General features: G+C 32.5%; 1 protein-coding gene across 1 annotated transcript in view; it reads left to right on the forward strand.

The window, feature by feature from the left end:
* LOC114108518 (cadherin-18) overlaps positions 1-18,812 on the forward strand; it is a 266,365-nt gene that overhangs the window by 199,837 nt on the left and 47,716 nt on the right. Inside the window, 1 exon segment of the mRNA XM_071607247.1 lies at positions 9,426-9,562. Within this exon segment, the coding sequence (XP_071463348.1) occupies positions 9,426-9,562 (137 nt within the window).

Genomic DNA, 18,812 nt, shown 5'->3' on the forward strand with positions numbered 1-18,812 from the left:
ACATGGGCCTTTAGGTGCAAACAGTGAATAAAAGAACAGAAAACAATAAGGAACACACAAGCAAGCCTCATATTTCCACCTTTCTCAGGGACCAAATGTTTGTACTAATTAAGGAAAAGCACATTGAGAAGATGTACCTTGCAGTGTGCCCTGAAATGCAATTAGCTTCAAGTTTGCAGAATTGGAAATGAAAGGGAATTTGAGTCTTACATGCATTTGTGAAAATCTTCCTGACTGTAGTCTTTTGTTTTACAATTTTCTAACCTATTAGTGAGGCACTAGAATCCTTGGAGCCTCAAATGTCCTATGTTTTATCTTTTTCTACTCAAAATAAAATGTTCAATTTGTAGCAATAGAATCATCACTTTTTGTTAAAAAAGAAAGGAAAAATACATAAAATTTTAGACTGGTTGTTTACATGTACTGAAGAAATCTTGGGTTTAAATGGCTGCACTTAAATTGCCAGCATAATACTTTTACAAGGCTAGGCCTTCTGGGAAACTGAGGAAGAATGAAGGCCCCTCTGATTCTGGCAGTGAAGTCAGAAAAATTTTCGACTTATCCCTCAGAGTAACGGACAAGTTTATTAGAACAGATAGAAAAGGAGAAGGGGAAACACTCTCACGGGAGAGAGTGGATGATCTCAGAGAAGAGAGGGACAGTGATCAAAGGGATTAATTTCATACACTGGTAAGAGGAAATGGTGAAGACAGTCAAGATGCTTTTTAACTCCTGAAACACCAATATAGAGCTCTTCTTTATTTTTGGAGGGTGGTGGTGCCTGGGATTGAACTCTGGGGCATTCAACCACTGAGCCACATCTGCATCCCTATTTTGTATTTTATTTAGAGACAGGGTCTTACTGAGTTGCTTAGCACCTTGCTTTTGCTGAGTCTGGCTTTGAACTCTCAATCCTCCTGCCTCAGCCTCCCAAGCCACCACTAGGATTACAGGTGTGTGCCTTGCACCCAGCCTATAGCACTTCTTAAGCTTAGAGTTTTTCTGTATTGTGAACTACCACTTAACTTATAACAGAAAAAGAAAGTTCTTGAATTCCCCAGTTGCATTTCCCATGTAATAAATAGATTGAGTAGCTCAGTTTATTTGAGTCAGTACATTCCCTCATCTTTCCCTCCTTCTGCTCTAATTTATTATCAAAATTAACCTATATATTTACTTATTGATAAGAATTTGAATGTTTTCTTTATGTAATAACTTTAAAACAACAGAAAACAAATATTAAATTTGTTACCTAATTGTTTCAGAAACTTATGATAATACAATTTGCGTGCACACATAAGAATATAAAACTGTGATTATATTTTGAAATATCAGCTGTATTAAAAACATCTTTCTAACCTACAATGTTTTAAAAAATAATTGCAGAGAATAAGTTTGCCCATTTACATATGTAATGTAGTCTTTGTAGTCAAACGACTCCAGTGTGTTCAATGAATCATCTTGGACATGCATACTTTTTTTATGCACTCCTGAAAATGAGCACATAATTTATGATGAGAGAGGAATTAGCAATGCCATATTAATTTTGGATATTATCACAGCAAAAATTAAGAGATTTCAAAATAATGGAAGGTCATGTAACAAAATTGAAAAGAAAAAAATGAGATTTTGAATTTAAAATAAAATATGAAGCAACTATCAAATGCATCCAAAAAAGTCAATTTTAAAATACCATCTAATAAAGAATATTATTTTTGACAGACCAAACTTATTTATAGATTATAGATTATTAATGATATGCTGCCTGTTTTACTAAGCAGTTAAACACAATACAAACTCATGTGACAAGCAATTTTTTTTTGTTTGCTCGTTTTTAGAAAGATTATTTTCTGGGTGCATATCTTGTGAAATAAATTGCATAAGCAAATATAGTAAAAGAAATAAAACAGTTTTTTAAAGAAATTAATCTGAGTCATATTTCAAGAGTGTGACTTTTTGAAGAAACCATGCTGCCATGATATCCCACAGGGTATATATCAATTAAACTTTATGCCAACCATTGATTATAGTTGACAAAACTTGTAAAACAGCTAATTGGGGAGTAAAATCTCAAAGAAGTTTCTTTCACCATTTAAGTGTTGTACATGCAAATATTAAAATGAGACAACTGAAAGAGATCTTCTATACTTGAGGCCATCCATGTTTCCAAATTACTGCAGAAATAGATTTTCATTACATGAGCTTTAAATTAATTTCTTAAGGTGATGTAGACAGAATGTAATGGACATAATATGTGCCTCCAAAGACTGAAATTTTGTTGTTGAAGTGAAAAATAACTTTTCCAATGGATTAATTTTCTTCAGTCTATGCTTACATAATCAAAGGAAAATTGAGTGCCTAATAATGAACTGAGAAATTTGTTTAAAGTCACTTCTGTTGAAGAAAATATTTGAATAAATGTAATCATTATTGATATTGATTGTTTATTATAGCCTTAGCTTGTCTACCTATTTGTTGGACTGGTGAAGTATTAATTTGAATAATGATTTTTCATTATATTTTGACATAATGTATTTTCTAGAAAATACTTTAAAATGTATTTGCTAGAAATTTGAAATTTTGTCCATATGTGATAACAGAGAGCACTGGTGAGTGTAAAAATTTTTAACCCGTATTTATAGGTGAGAGTGACAACTCTCCAAAAAGGTCTACAATGCTGGGATGTGTAAACAGGCCAATTTATCTGCTGGAGAGAAATTATAAAGATTGGCTGTTTGAGTCAGCTTTTTCACTGCTGTGACCCAAAGGCAGGACAATGATTAAAGGAGGAAAAGTTTATTTAGGGCTCACAGTTTTAAAGGTCCTTAGATGACCAAATCTATTCCCTGAGGCTTTAGGTGAAGCTGAAACTTAGGATGGAACAGTGTGACTGTGGTAAGCAGCTCAGGACATCACATTAGGAAGCAGATAGAGAAAGCTCCACTCTTCAGGGACAAAATATACACAGCAGGGGCTGGGGTTGTGGCTCAGTGATGGAGCACCTGCCTAGCATGTGTGAGGCCCTGGGTTCAATCCTCAGCACCACATAAGAATAAACAATACTATATATATATATATATATATATATATATATATATATATATATTACATAATACTATATATATATACACACACACACACACACACACACATGTATACATACACAAATATGTATATATACACACAGCAAAATACTATATATATATATATATATATATATATATATATATATATATATATAATACATAATACTATATATATACACACACACACACACACACACATGTATACATACACAAATATGTATATATACACACAGCAAAATTTCTCCCCAATGACCCACCTCCTCCAGGCACACCTCTTTTATGTACAGTTACCACCAGTTAATCCCTAACAGGAAATTAATGCACTGATTATGTTAAGGATCCCATAACCCAATCATTTCACCTCTAAGCTTATTTGCATTGTTTCATGCCTGAACTTTTGGGGGACAATTTATATCTAACCATAACTTTGGCATATGAGACTTTTCCAGTTAAAGGCAGCTTAAGGACTGCTGAGCAAACTTGAGCTGACACTAAATTAGTAGCACTTATTCAGTACATAGCTAGTTTACCAGTCCCTCATAAGGAATATCTCATTCATCATGGACTGAGAAACTTCTGAAGTGGCACATAGGATAAATACTACTTTATTGCTTATTTCACATAGGATGAAATGAATATATAGTGTTAAAAGGGTGATAGTACTCTATCACAATCATCATAGTACCTTAGCTCTTGCTTGAATTCATCCCAAGGTTTCTCTCTCACAGTGTCTCTCTGGACTCATGTAGATAGTCTATGAATGGGATTTTTTTTTTCTCAGATTCAACCTGGAGTCTAAAAGATGTGTTTTAACCATTGATAATCATATTTCACTTAAATTATTTTTTAACAAAACTATGGATGCTATGACACACCATAGAAATTATAAATTTATTTTTCTTTTTTTCAATATTTAGATATTTTTCAATAAACTAAAAATATTTTCAGTATACACTAGAGAGGGGGAAAAGTCATTTCCTGAATTAATAAAAACTATTACAAATGTGTTAGGAATCTATTTAAAGGATAATATTAAGAATCTATAAATATGTTATATATGTGAAAACATACTTATCTAAATATGTAAGACATAATGATTTATTGGCCTGATTATTTCTACCAAAATATTTACAAAGGAATTGAAACATTATTACGGAATGCCTCAATTACCTTCAGATTAATATGAACACACTCTCCATTACATTTGTTGATTGATTGCTTTATTCATTCAAATAGGAAGCTAAGCAGAATATCTCTGTGGTTACTGGTGAATGACTCACATAGAAGAAAACGACAATTTCATTCAGTTTCCAATGAAAATGTGTACATTGAGCTGGAAATTTTAAAATAAATTTCGGTTACAGATTTATTAGAAAAGACTGGTTCATGCTTGTTGTAGGGAGGGTCTTATTCATTCTTCCAGATCCCACTGTGTATACCACAGTAGTGGATCTAAACAATAAGTACTTACAATTTAAGAACTTTCTCAACAAAATAGCATATCTTTTAATGTCTTATCTGGTTATATTGCTTCTAGCTTCAATGTATTACTATCTATTTTGATAGCTATAAACTAAAATTAAAAACAAACTTAAAACTCCTATTACACATTTTTATATCATTAATCCCAAATAGGTTCTATGTCATTTAGGTAACTGTTTACATGATTTTACATAAGCTAGAAAGCACTGAGAATATTAAATTAATATTGTTATTTGAAAAAAAATTCTAAATATTAAAATGTAGTTTCAGAAGATTTTAAGATGTGTTTATGAGAGTCCCACCCACATCTTGCATGGGCAGTGGGAATCTCGTTCCCCTCAGTGCAATGGGCTGACTGAGAACTAAAATCTAGGGAAGAAAAAAAAAATAGAACACAGAAAGTAATTTCAAAAGCGAGGGTAGGACAGGCAAGCTGACCAGACAGATCGAGCTTCTGACAAAATGGAGCCCATGACTGCTTTATTTATATTAGGAGACATCAAAGAGATTCTATAGTGTTCTTTTCCAAAACAGATTAAAGGTGAGCTGTTTAGTTCCCTTACGGGTTATGCCCATTTCTGGTGCAACTATGAGGAACCTTTCTAGCAGAGAGGAGGGGAAGGTCACATGCATTGGGTGATCTGTAAACAACGGAGAACCACAGGAAGTTTCCACTACCAGGCCTATTCCTCCCTGGCTTCCATGCCTAGAGAAGGACTTTATGTATTTCACTGATGGCTTCCACATGAGAGTTTATAAAACAAATGAATTTATTATGAAAGTTAAACTATTAAAATATTTCAATGATTTGTTTACTATACAATTTTATAGTCTTATGGCATTTCTTAATTCTAAATCATGAGCATTAACTAATTCTACATTTGATGACCAAAATAGTTTTAAAGAGTTCCTTTTCTCTCACATTTTCATTCAGCTGATTTCTGAATGTTTATTTCCATGGATGGGCAGGAATCCAAGGGTAGTTAAGCAGAACAGTACAGTGCTACTTCAGTCTGAATTCAATTGCACCTGCTTGAGTTAGACTCTGTAGTTCAAACACCTCCTGATATCTAGCCCTTGTGTTGTTGATTTCCCGAGAGAGCTAGATCACACACAAAACAAGAGGTAAATAACATGAATCTGAGGACACATGCCCAGCATGACGCCTAACATTTTCTACTAGGTAAACATAGATTCTAGTTTTCTAAAATCCAAATAAAAAATTATTACAGCCAAAGGTACTTAACCACTAATGTTAGAGCTTATGTTAGAAGCCCAGAGTGAGGTTTCTGAGAAAATTGCTCAGGAAAAAAAAAAAAAAAGAACACTATATATTTTCAGATTCTTCATTTAGCTTATAAATAAAAGACACCCCCATTTTTCTAGACTTATAAATCTGAAGTAATCATGATCCTCAAATAATGGGTCTTCTGCCCATTAAATAGGAGTGCATTAGTAGAAACAATCTGAGTTTGATAGTCTGGAGGAAAATACAAGTTCGAATAATTTGTTTCAATTTTAGTTTTTCTGATATTCAAATAGAAACATTTTCTTAGAGTAACCAAAAATGACAGCAATGTCCAAAAATGGACATCATAGATAGGTTAATGGCAACAAACTGTAACTGATAAAATAGCTAGAATGCTAACTGATTATGTTTTGACGGATGTTGTCCTTTACATTGACAAGAAATAACATATCCAGAGCTATTCAGCCCTCATCCTTAGCGTCAAGCCCCTGAGGAAGAAGTACTGTCAGGTTTCTTTGTGATGTGAACTCAAGTCAAAGAAAATAAAAATGGCTTCAGTGCAGCACTCCTTCATACTCTGGGAAAGCCCAATGACATGCAGGGTTCCTACTACACTAATTCATCTGGATTTAAAGTCTCTGAATAAGGTTTTCTTTATACTTATTATTTTATTTGTTTAAATTATTTTTACATGGTAACTTCTTCAATTAATATATTCTTATGGTTTGAAAAAATAAATATACAATGGTCAGTTATTTTGTTTTCATTACAAAATTTTAAGTAATAAATTTTGTCACTTAGTAGGTGTCATTATTACTAAATGTGCCTAAATTTCTTTGGGTGTTCTTTGGTCTATAGTTTCAGCCTATTAGCTTTTGTTAATAACTTCTGCCATGTTTGTGCATGTGTACCCACATGTTGTTAGAAGATTTTACTCCTTAGCAGAAGCTTCTGTGGACCCTATTGGCACATTATACCTGTGAGAGGCACAGAGTTTTATTAAAGATATTCTTATACGCTTATACTGTTTTAGAAAGTATGATGAATTTTGTAGTATTTCTATTACCATACTCACCTTTTCTAGATTTTCAAACAACTTTTATATTTTTTTCATGATAAAATGGAATTAGCGTGCATGTTATTTTCAATGGGCAATTCCTAAATTTCTACTTTGGAACCCTATTATTTTCATCTTCTCATGAGTTTGAACATTTTAGATAGTCTCCTCTCAAAATAACCATTCCCTGTAGTAGTATAGTCAATTCTTCATGTTTTCCTTCTAGAAAAGAATAGATTTTCAAACATACTTTGTGGATAACTCAGTGCATCTTTTTACTGACTTCTAGTCAGAAAATGATTCAAGTAAATTGTCATGCCTCATGGGCTTTACATGTTCACATTCAATAAACTCTTAAATCTGCTGTAATAAAACTCAAATTCTTTGACAGTTTATTTGAGATTTGTGCTTCTTAAGTTAAGCAGTAGATTTAGTTGTCAAATATGATCAACACTTAATAACCTCAGTTGGCTCCTTAACAGAATTTACCACATCTGTCCACTCCTTCTTTGAAACATTCATTTCTCCTGGCTCTAGTGTTCCCTTAGGTCCCTTCCTCTTTCTTTGGGATGCCCCTTTCCTTTTGCGACAATCTTTTTTCTTACACAGAATTTGGGTTGCTTTCATCTCAAAAGGGTCTCAGGATTTTCTTATCTCCTTAAAATTTTCTTCCAGATAGTATCATACTGTTCCAATTACCTTAAATTTATACTAATTTGCATCAACTTTATATTTCCTGTTCAGAAAGCACATTTGAAATCCACACACTTATTTGATCTCTGTTTTTCTTTCCATATGTTAACCTAATTGGGATCATAGTCATAACACATCAAAGCAATTGATTTCTCCAAAATTGCTTTACCTTAATTCAATTTTGTCTACCTAGTAAATAGGCCTATCCATTTTTGCATTGTAAAACAAACACTCAGTCACCCATATACACATGCAAACAAGATACCTGTAACTTCTCCCCTTCACTAATGCCACTCCAAAAAATGTTTTACAGGCTGTCTCTAATACATCGCAATGTTTAAGGTACTTCTTTCCATTTCTATTTTTCTCACTTCATTCAAGATGATTACATTTTTCTTGTTTTTAATTTTCCCAATACAAGGTTGAAAGTAGCCACTGTGATTTTTCAAAAGCATAAATCAGTCTTTCCTTTCTTTTTAAAATTTCTTCTCTTTGCTTGTACAGAGAAAGACTCTTTACCACGAGCTATAGGTCTTGCTTGTCCAAACACCTGGGCATCCATGTCTTTTGCTCTGTATAGTTGCATTGATATACATTGGTGTTTGTATTTATTTATTTATTTGTAATTTTGCATTCAAGTCAAACTTTTAATTTAATTTTGATCTTTTTACTTTCTCCCCTCTATCTCAAATGCTCTTTTTCTAAATCTTTCCACAAACCCTTTCATTTTTATACTTTCTGTCTAGATAAAACTTAAGCTGCGATTAAGGAAGAGGGAAGAGGTATTAGAGGTTTTAGGAGAGAAAAGACCATTTATGTACTTAAATAATTTTAGAAACAATCTAGAAATTTTCTAGAATAAATAATAATTAATTACTATATTTTTATTATGCATGTTAATTAGCTATCAATGAATAAAAAAAACAGATTCAGAGATTAAAAAATGTCTATTACAACTGTCATAGATGTGTCTGTGAATTACCATGAACAGTGCTAGCCTTTGTTTGCCAGCTCTGCCAATCTCTGTTGCACTCATTCTTGTATCTTGACACTTTCTAGGGTGCTCTGCTCTAGGCTGGAGAAGTTGACCTACAACAACACCACTTTATGATTCTATCTACTGCTGGGATGAGCACAATAGCCCAGGCATAGTTTTCTTATGAAAGTGGCAGGGCACAACAGGAAACCAGAACACCATCACTTTCAGCTCATTCTATTTCCGGAGAAAGCTGAAGGCCAAACCTTGGATGAGAAAATCCTGCAAGATTATAAAAATAGGAGTGGGACAACCTGTGGAACCTAGTACACAAATTCCTCCCTGAAATATTTTTTTCTTGTTTTAAATAAAGATTCAATCAAAGTGTTGTACATATTATGGTAGTAACTATAGACGTGTTGGTTTTCGTTTTTCATTCATCTCCAAATTTCAACTATAAAGAAATACCAAGAAAAAATTTCCTTTGACATCTGCTGCAACCTCAAAATTATTTGTACATATAGCAACAAGAATTTTTATCTTTGTATTTTTTCTTCCAACATACTACAGAACTACAAAAAGCATTTTTTTCTCTTATAAGTCATCGTGTTTCTATTATCTACTCTTATTCATAGAATTTAGCAAATATTTTTGAAAATAACTTGTGGTATTATAGCCTAAGTTTTAAAGACTAACAGATAAAATAATTGTGTGTTCTATAATAAAATAAAGTTTCTATGTAAATATTCAGCCAAATATGAAGATTAAACGTACAGCTATGTTTTTTAATGTACTTGATTTAATACCTCCCTTTTTCAGTGTGTTTTCTCTCTATTATAGCTTCAAGGAAAAATGAAGGATTACATTTTGTTTTTCCTCCAGGTACTTCATCAATTACAAGGCTGAATATGACAGATTTTTCAACATTGATGCCAATACTGGAACCATTAAGACATCAAAGGTTCTTGACAGAGAAGAAACTCCATGGTACAACATCACAGTTGCTGCTTCAGAAAATGGTAAACTGCTCTTTATGTATCATAGGGAAAGATGTCACTTGAACACCAAGTATCATACAGAGCTTTCCTTGAGAGTGGGTTTCCCATCTTTTTTTTTATTTATTTATTTATTTATTTATTTATTTATTTATTTATTTATTTATTTATTTTTGGCTATGAGAACCTACCAGAAGATACAGGATGTGTTACACTTGTTTACTTAGTGTTGGATGAGGTGAGGAAACTCTTTACTTTTTTCTTTATTCCTAGGACAGCCCTTATCCTTGAGTGGAAAGTGTTTGATTCTCCTGCCAATTGTGAGAATTTTTTTTTCTCTTATATTTATGCATTACTTAAGCCATTGAGAAAAATACTTCATATGTTGCAGTTTCAGAAAAAAAGAAAATACTTGAATAATTTTGTCAACATGAAACTCCAATATAAGCTCCAATTAGCTTTTATAGTACTTAATGTAAAAAAAATAACTCATGGAATTTCAAAAACAATTCTCAGACCTCTTTAAGAAAAGCATTGAGAGAAAGCTTAGCAAGACAATTGTATCTTCCCTCTTCCAGGGTATTGCATTGTGATAAACATCTAAGTCTAGGAAAATACAAGCCTAAATATCAATCATTATAAATAAATTGAAAACTTTGGTATGACTGTGTTACAATGAAATTAGAATAAAACTCTTATAAAATGATTTATGATCATAAGAATATAGATTTTTTTTCATGTATGAGGGAATAAACAAATACCAAATTCCTGCAATTTGAAATTGTATACAAAAATTATATAAAGCTTTCGGGGATGAGGATGTGGCTCAAGTGGTAACGCACTCACCTGGCATGCACAGGGTGCTGGGTTCGATTCTCAGCATCACATAAAAATAACAATAAAGATGTTGTGTCCACCGAAAAAAACTAAAAAATAAATATTAAAATATTCTCTCTCTCTCTAAAAATTATATAAAGCTTTAAAAATATTTCTGAGATTTCATGACAGAACCATAGGTATGCTGGAGATTAGGAATATGTCATACTCAGTATATAAGACGTTAAATATTTTTCACAGATTCATTTAGATATAAGTCATATAATATAATTTCATTCTTCAAATGCTATAATTTAGTAGCTTCCAGTATATCACAAAGGTGTACCTTCTTTGCCACAATAAATTTTAGAATACTTTTTGGTTCTCCAAATCAATATTCTGCATCCCTTAGCCATCCAGCTCAGACTCCCCCAATCCCACAAAGCCATTAATCAACTATTAGTTTCCATAGATTGGCCTATTAGTGGTATTTTTATGAAATACAATATGTATGTGATAATTTATGGCTGGTGTTAACTTCATTTAGCATAGTAATTTCAGTGTTTACCCATGTTGTCATGTTGTACTCTGTCATCAAAACTTCGTCCTTTTGTATTACCAAAAAAACATTCCTTTCTTTGGATATAATATACTTTATTTGTTCATTCATTATATGATAGAATTTTGTGTTGTTTTTAATTTTTACATTGTATGATTGATGCTGCTATGAGCACTAGTGTGAGATTATTTGAAGTGGACATGTCTTCATTTCTCTTGGGTACATAGTGAGGAGTGGGATTGCTTTGTCCCAGGATAACTTGAAGTTTAAACATTGGATGAATGGCCAGCCTTTCCTCAAGGGTCCACACCATTTGTATATTCCACAAAACAGTGTGATCCCAACTTCATAGAATCACCTAAACTTTTTATTATCTGTCCTTTTTATTATAGCCACTTGTTAGTATAAAGGTAAACCTTGCTGTGTTTTTCAATTATCGTATTGCCCTTTGTTTCATAAAAATCAATGATTAGGCTTCTCCAATGTTTTACATTTTACCTGCACTACTTTTCATGTGCAGGTAAATATATATATATATATATATATATATATATATATATATATATATATATATATATATATATATATATATATATATTACTTTTTGCACTTGCAAAATCAGCTCAAGTGATTTCCATTTAGATTTTTTTAACAAAATTTTTAAAGAAAGCATTTACTAATTACTTTTCAATAGGTGTTACTAATTACTTTTCGTTGGGTTCCTTTGTTTTCACTTTAAATAATATTTATCTAAAGTAACCATATTAGGAGGGCAATTTTGTGTCCTTAGGGACCCAAGGACAGTTAATGACTATTACATAATGATTCATTAAAAATCAGTTGAAAAAAAGGAATGAATAGGTAAATATGTCCAGGAAATAGTGATGAAAACATTGAAAATATCTTACAGGGAAGATAAAAAAACTCCCGTGGTAATTAGATCAATAACCATACTTCAGGTTAATTCTTATTCACTACCTAAGCTGAAATAATATTCGCATCAAGTGGAAACAAATTTATAAAATATACATTAATTTATCTGTAGCATGAAACTATTTATTGACATCATTTCTAAAAGCAGTGCCTGTTTCTTACTAAAGTAACATCCTAATTATATATTCAGGAAACTTTTTTAAAATATTGCTAACATCTTATGAGAACAGAGTTATTTCATATCTACTAAGTAAAACAGTATACTAAATTGTAATTTTCTGAATTTTATCAGTGGCAAAAAATACCTTAGAGAACAAATCAATGAGCACTTCTAAAATATAATTTAATCATAATCATAAACTAGTATATAAAAATAAGCACTAGTTAAGCTCTTATCATTGTGTTGGGAGATTGCTTTAGAAAAGTATACATTCGTGTACTTATTGCTTGGCCTAATTACCTGCTAACACTGGTGGGTAATCTCTTTTGTACAATTGTTTATAAACCTTAACTTTAATATCAGCCATGCTATCAAAATATTTTCTGGTGTATTTTGCTTTGACAAATCTAGTTGCCACTTTTTCAAATTGGATTTTTTAAAATCTTTGTAATGTAATAGTTTCTGAAAGGCTGAGTGTTCTGTGGAATTGCTTTTAGTAGTTACTGTTTGCCAATACATTTTCAGTCTACCTAGGGGTTTGTGCAAATAAGAGAAATGCAGAAGAGGGAATGTGCCAATATTTAAGAGGGCAGGAGAGCAAAGCACTCCTGTGTAAAGCAAAGAACTTTCCTGTGTCACATGTATTGTGTGGTACTGAAGGGTGGTAAAATTGAAAAGCACACAACCATTCAGGTAGAGCTGGATGTATTGGAGCTGCTAATTATGTCATCATTGTCTCTGACATCTTCCATCCTGTAGTTCTAGATCAGAGAGATTGTTTAGCTGCTTTGCTGAACAAAGACAGAAATGTGTGCCTGGACTGTATTTTTACCCTCTATTGCTAAACAGCACTATTATCTTATATGGATACCTTTACAGACATATGATTTTAACAAATCTTTGTGAAATAGAGGTGACTTCAGTAAGTAAATTGAGACCCATAAAATATATGAACCTAAATATTCAACTTTCTAAAGCCAAGTTAATTCCAGTATTTTCATATGGAAAAGCTGACCCTCTTTAAGCCCAAGCATAAATCAGGTATTTTAGCTATCTCAGGTACACTTTATTATTTACTTTTGAAATTAATATTGTGATGTAAGTTTATTTTCACAGTTGTAAAGATGACACTATCAATAATATAAATTCAATAAGTAAGCTGTGGTTAGGGAGCTAGATGGAAATACATTGTATTACCATCACATGTCACGATCTTGGGGAACAGTACTTTCCAAATAAATACCTTGAGAACAATTCCATTTTAGATAATGTTATGCTCTTTTATCTACCCTACAGCACAATCATTTGATAGCTTACATGACATTTCTTTTGTTGTGTAACAGAAAAAAGCAACAATTCTGTAGGAAAGAAGTCCAGGTAGATTCAACTGGGTTCTCTGGCTAAAGTCTTACAATGCTGAAGTCATATGTCAACCAGGATGACCTCTTCCCTGGTTGCTCTGGAACAGATCTGATTTCAAGCTCATTTTTCTTGTTGGTAAATCTACTTCCCTGATATTAAAAAAAAAAAAGCACTAGTTAACGCTCCACTTCCATGCTCCACTTCCATGCTGGTTTCCAACTGGGGCAGTAACTTCCACCTAGAGGAGGCCTATGTTCCTTCTCCCGTGACCCTCACCTTCTGCAAACAAGCATGTGTTCTTCTCATGTTTTGAATTTCTGTCTTCTGTGACTAGATGGGAAATCTCTTCATTTGCAGTCAGTTTGCTTAACTGTCTCAGGTTCAACCATGTAATAATTTATAAATTGACTTGGAGGCTTAATAATATCTGCACCATCATTCTATGACAATATCTGGATTATAGCTGGGCTAATAACAAAGGAACACAACATTTTGCTGCAATCTTTAGAATTCTACATGTTATAGCCTTATATAATATATCACAAAAAAATGAAGAGGGGAGCCAGGTGCAGCAGCACACACCTATAATCTGAGCAAATCAGAAGGTTGAGTCAGTAACATCACAAATTTAATGCCAGCTTTGGCAATTTAGCAAGGTCCTAAGAAACTTAGTGAGACCCTGTCCCAAATTTAATAAATAAATAAATAAATAAATAAAAGGTCTGGAGATGTGGGTTAATGATTAAATGCCCCTGGGTTCACTCTCCAGTACAAAACAAACAAAACTAAAGAGGGGTTATTCTTATTGAATAATAAACTTTCCTTCAAAGGTACATACTATGACTCAATTTTCCTTTCATGCACTCTCTTGTGTAGTGCGTAAATTTATCCTTACTCTATTTTAGACCATGCTGGAATGATTATCAATGACTATCCAATAGCCAAGTTCAATATCCTCCCCTGATTTCTTTGTGACATTTTACTAAGTGAATGATTCTTTGTTTATTCAGAATTTTCTCTTTCCTTAGCTACCATTGTACATAGCACTTTGATTTGGTACAGTTTAAAATCTCTATCTTAAATTATATATTAGTTAACTCAGAATATATTAATAAACAATGTTTGCCAGACTATATGATATTTTAGGGAAACTAAAAGACATGCTTTTTTTCAAATTTACCATTTCTTTTCAGGTAAACTTTGTATATTATGCATGTACAAATCTTAAACATAACATTCAAAGTCCTATATATGCATATGACTGCAATTCCAAGTCCTATTAGGATATATAAGAGAGCCATCACCCAGAAAGTTTCCTCATGATTCTTCACAATATTATATTTCCATATATTCAGAGGTCTGAGTTCTCTATTCTGTTCCATTCATCACTTTGTTTTTGTGCCAGTATAATATGAATTTGACATACCTTTGTTGTATGTCTTAATATGTGGAGAGAGATAATTTTTGCCTCTGAAGAATATAAGATTCTTATGCAGAAGACAAAGTAAGCAGAACATTGCATTATAGCTTTGGCAGCAGTCATTTTATGGCTAGAGAAACAAAAAAACGGTATGTTAATCTCTCTAGGAAGATATGCAAAGATTTCATAGATAGGATAGTGCATGGATTCTGTCTGGAGGTGAAGGATAAGTAATGGTGTGCATGCATATACACTTCTGTTTCCAGATGTATCTGTGTATTTACAGCATGCAGTTTTAGCATATGAGTTTGGCTGTATATATACAAATGTGTGCACAAATAATTGGGACTGCTTGTATGTATGAATGTATGCATATGCATGAAGAGAGAGAGAGAAAGACACAAAGAGAAATAGGAGGGATAGATTTATTACAAAGTCTTTTCTCACATTAAGATGGAAGTTAGAATTGCAAAACCTGCAGTTTTCAACATCCCCAGTCTCAAGCTAAAGGTTGGCATGCCTCTGTAGCACCAGGAGGAGTTGGGGGTTCAGCTTGAATGGCATTAGTCAGGAAATTTATCTTTTATGTGGGAGTAAGAATTTCTGCTTTTTAAAGCCTCACCTATTTGGATGAGGCTCACCAGCACTCTGAAACTTCAATGTCAATCTCATCCAAGTACTCTTTTGAAGAAATACCCAGAATAATGTGTGATCAAATATCTGAACACCTCATGATCTGATAAGTGGACATATAAAGTTATCCATCCCAAAAACATCTATTTTGTCATTTACTCTAGTTTTTAAATTATTTTTTGCAATTTTTGGATTTTAATTTAGACTGCTTACTATAGCTTTTAAAGATTTTTGAGTGGCATACAATCCACACTGCCCATGTCAGCATGCAGAAATTCAGTCATCTTAGAAAAGGGTCTTAGAATTTTAAATTACAAATCAGTGGTTCTCCAAATGTGGTCTTTGGCAACTCAGTAAGGCAAATCCTCAGGTTCCATCCAGGCCTGATGAATCAGAATCTCTATGGCTGTGGCTTCACAGTACCAGTATTATCAAGCTTTCCTGTGATTCTCTTGCATGTCAGAGTTTAAGGCCATTACATATGTGATTTTAATGTGAAGCTAGGTTAATAAACCTGTGTTCAATGAATATTTCATTTATACTACAGCTGTATTTACTACTAATCCCATGGACGCCCCCTCCTCCTACAAATGCATTCCGATTAGCTAAGAAATAAACTCAAAGCAAGACAAGTATAACTTTGATAACACAACACAGACTTCTCTGCTCTAAGTTAATCCTCTGTATGAATGTGTATCATTGTTGTACTCATAGCACCCCAAAAGGACATGTTTTTGCAGGAAGTCATAATCCTTTCATTTCTCAATGTCCTCATTTCATTTTGTCCTCCTTTATCATAGTTTACCTTTAGGAACTATTTCAAATGTCACAACATCTTTGAAATTTTCTAAATTTCTTAAGTCAGTCTCACAGCTGTCCCCTTCTGCAGTCTGACTTTCTGCATGCATTACTTATAGCAAGTTCTTATTACGATTGATTTTATATTTTTTAATCTTTATTTCATTATAACAATCTCAAATTTAGGACTGGAGTCTTATTTTTCTTCATCATATCATTTCCAAATGCTTAGTAAATTTTTTGGCCCAAGAAAGTGGTTAATTAAATGTTCTTAAGTACATGGGTATTCTCTACTCCTCATCCCTCCACCTAACTTAACTGTCTAACAAATGTTTCACTCTCTGTATAACTCAATTACCACTAAATTATATATTTCAATTTTACCTAAAACAATTTATTTTTTTCTTTTTTTGTGTGTGTACTAAATGTGAGGACTTTTACCACCTGGCTGATTTATCAAAGTGCAGCTATCATTTATTGTTTGCAAGACAGAAGTATTTCTAAAGAAGCTAAAGTTAGGGAGAGGCTACTTTTTCATTCTTGAATCAGAAAAATCTTTCTATCACTAGTAATTATATTCTATACAGTGGCAGTGATTTCATGTGTGTGTAGTAATATGAATGGTTGCCTCAACTCACTGTTGCATTTTCTCTTATACATACTATGTACAAAACTAAGTCCAAGGACTAGAAACCAGCATTTATATTTTCCTTGTTTATCAACTCTACTTTTTCCTCAGTTTTCATGAAAACATTTTAATGCTAATTGATGCTTTTTTCTTAGCACAAATGGAATATAACCCAAAAAAACTATATTGCTCGAATCAATGATCAAGGTAATAAAATACTGGTCTGAAAATTTTGTGTACATGTATATGCATCAATGTGTTCCTTACACATCTGCATAGAAAAATGTACTTCAAATATAGTGACTCAAAATACCAATCCACAGTAGGGTTCACAGTTTCTGTGGGTCAGTCATAAGGGCAAAGGATAAGTGGTAATCCAGGTTCAGGGTAACACATGGTGTTGTCATAAATATTTTGGTTGGGCTGCAGTCACTTCAAGGTGATTCAGCCTTAGGATACAGCTTCTAAAAGTCTCCATCATCTCCCTGGCAAGATTGCAGAGAAATTCAGTTCTTCACCTCATAGGCTTCTCCATAGACCGCTGGAGTATACTGACATCAAGGCAGCTGGTGATTCAGTAAGAGTTATCCCAGGATGACTAATATGGAGACAGCCATCTTCTGTATGACCAAGGCTCAGAAATTGCACATTGTTACTTCTGCAATGTTTTATTGTTTAAAATGAGCCAATTCTATTACATGTAGCAAGTGAATATACAAGTACATGAATCCCTAGATGTAAACTTTGGCAGCATCTTGTAGGTACCTGCCAAAATTTCTTTGTTGTAAGTAATAATAACACAGAGAAAAATATCATTCAATTTGCTCTTGGATCAACAATGTTTCATTGACTCATTTATCTATAAAATTCATAGTTCTCTTTGGATTTGCTTTGATCAGACCTCTCTATCATTTCTCTCTGATCTTCCCATTTTTGCATTGCTTTTTGTGTGATCTTTTACCTTAGTGTTACTGTCTTACAGTGACCAGTAACAAGCAATGTGCTAACTGTAACTTAATAACAATACAAGTGCCATCTTAAATCAGGATACGTGCATCCTCATTCACATCCTGTGGAAATTGTCACTTCAGATAGCCATTAAAAATGTCATTGCTATTAGTTCATTTTGGAACTTTATTCTCTGTCCTTAAAAACTGTATACTTAACTGGAATGTGTTGAATTGACTATTGTTATGCAGTTATCCTTATCTGTTTGGTATCATTAAGGCCCATATTTTAATTTCCACTTGCAGTCAACTCCATTCAAAACTTCTGTGGTTCTACACAGTGAGAAGGAGTTTGGTAAGGTAATTACTATACCTACTATATTCTTGTTTTTTTTGTTATTCACTTAAAATATTGATTTTTTCAGAGCTTTCTTATTATAATATGCTATTATAAGTACCATATTCTAAAAAAAATTAGAACAAGTGTATTTATTTAAACTGAAACAAACATGATGTTTACTCATTTTCAATATGATGAGATAATAAATTTACATTAGTTGATGTGTACAGCTTCCATGGCTTTGGGAAATTTTTGGTATTTGATGATTAGTATTTTGAACATTGCTGATATAATATATATTCCAAAAGCTCCCTGTGCATATGTGAAATAATGTCTGATGTATATACTATTCAATTGTAAAATTATCATCTAGTGGTCTGTATAAGCATTAAAATATTTTATTGTTGTACATAATCATTTTGAAAATTATTTCCAATTCTTTTTGGTAATAAGTAACCCTGTGTACACATAACCAAAACACATAATATATTCTTGGATGTATTCTAGAATATTTCCCCAAGAAATATTTGTTAGCCTCTGTTTTAAATAAATATGTAATATGCTATATGATTGACCTCAAAGTTGTAGTATATTAAATTTGAGATTTAAACTGTCCTAATATATTTCATATCAGAAAAATCATACTTAAAATGTTATATTCTGTTCCAAAATTATATG

This window comes from Marmota flaviventris, unplaced genomic scaffold, assembly GCF_047511675.1.
Source record: "Marmota flaviventris isolate mMarFla1 unplaced genomic scaffold, mMarFla1.hap1 Scaffold_44, whole genome shotgun sequence".
In the NCBI taxonomy this organism is placed as follows: domain Eukaryota; kingdom Metazoa; phylum Chordata; class Mammalia; order Rodentia; family Sciuridae; genus Marmota; species Marmota flaviventris.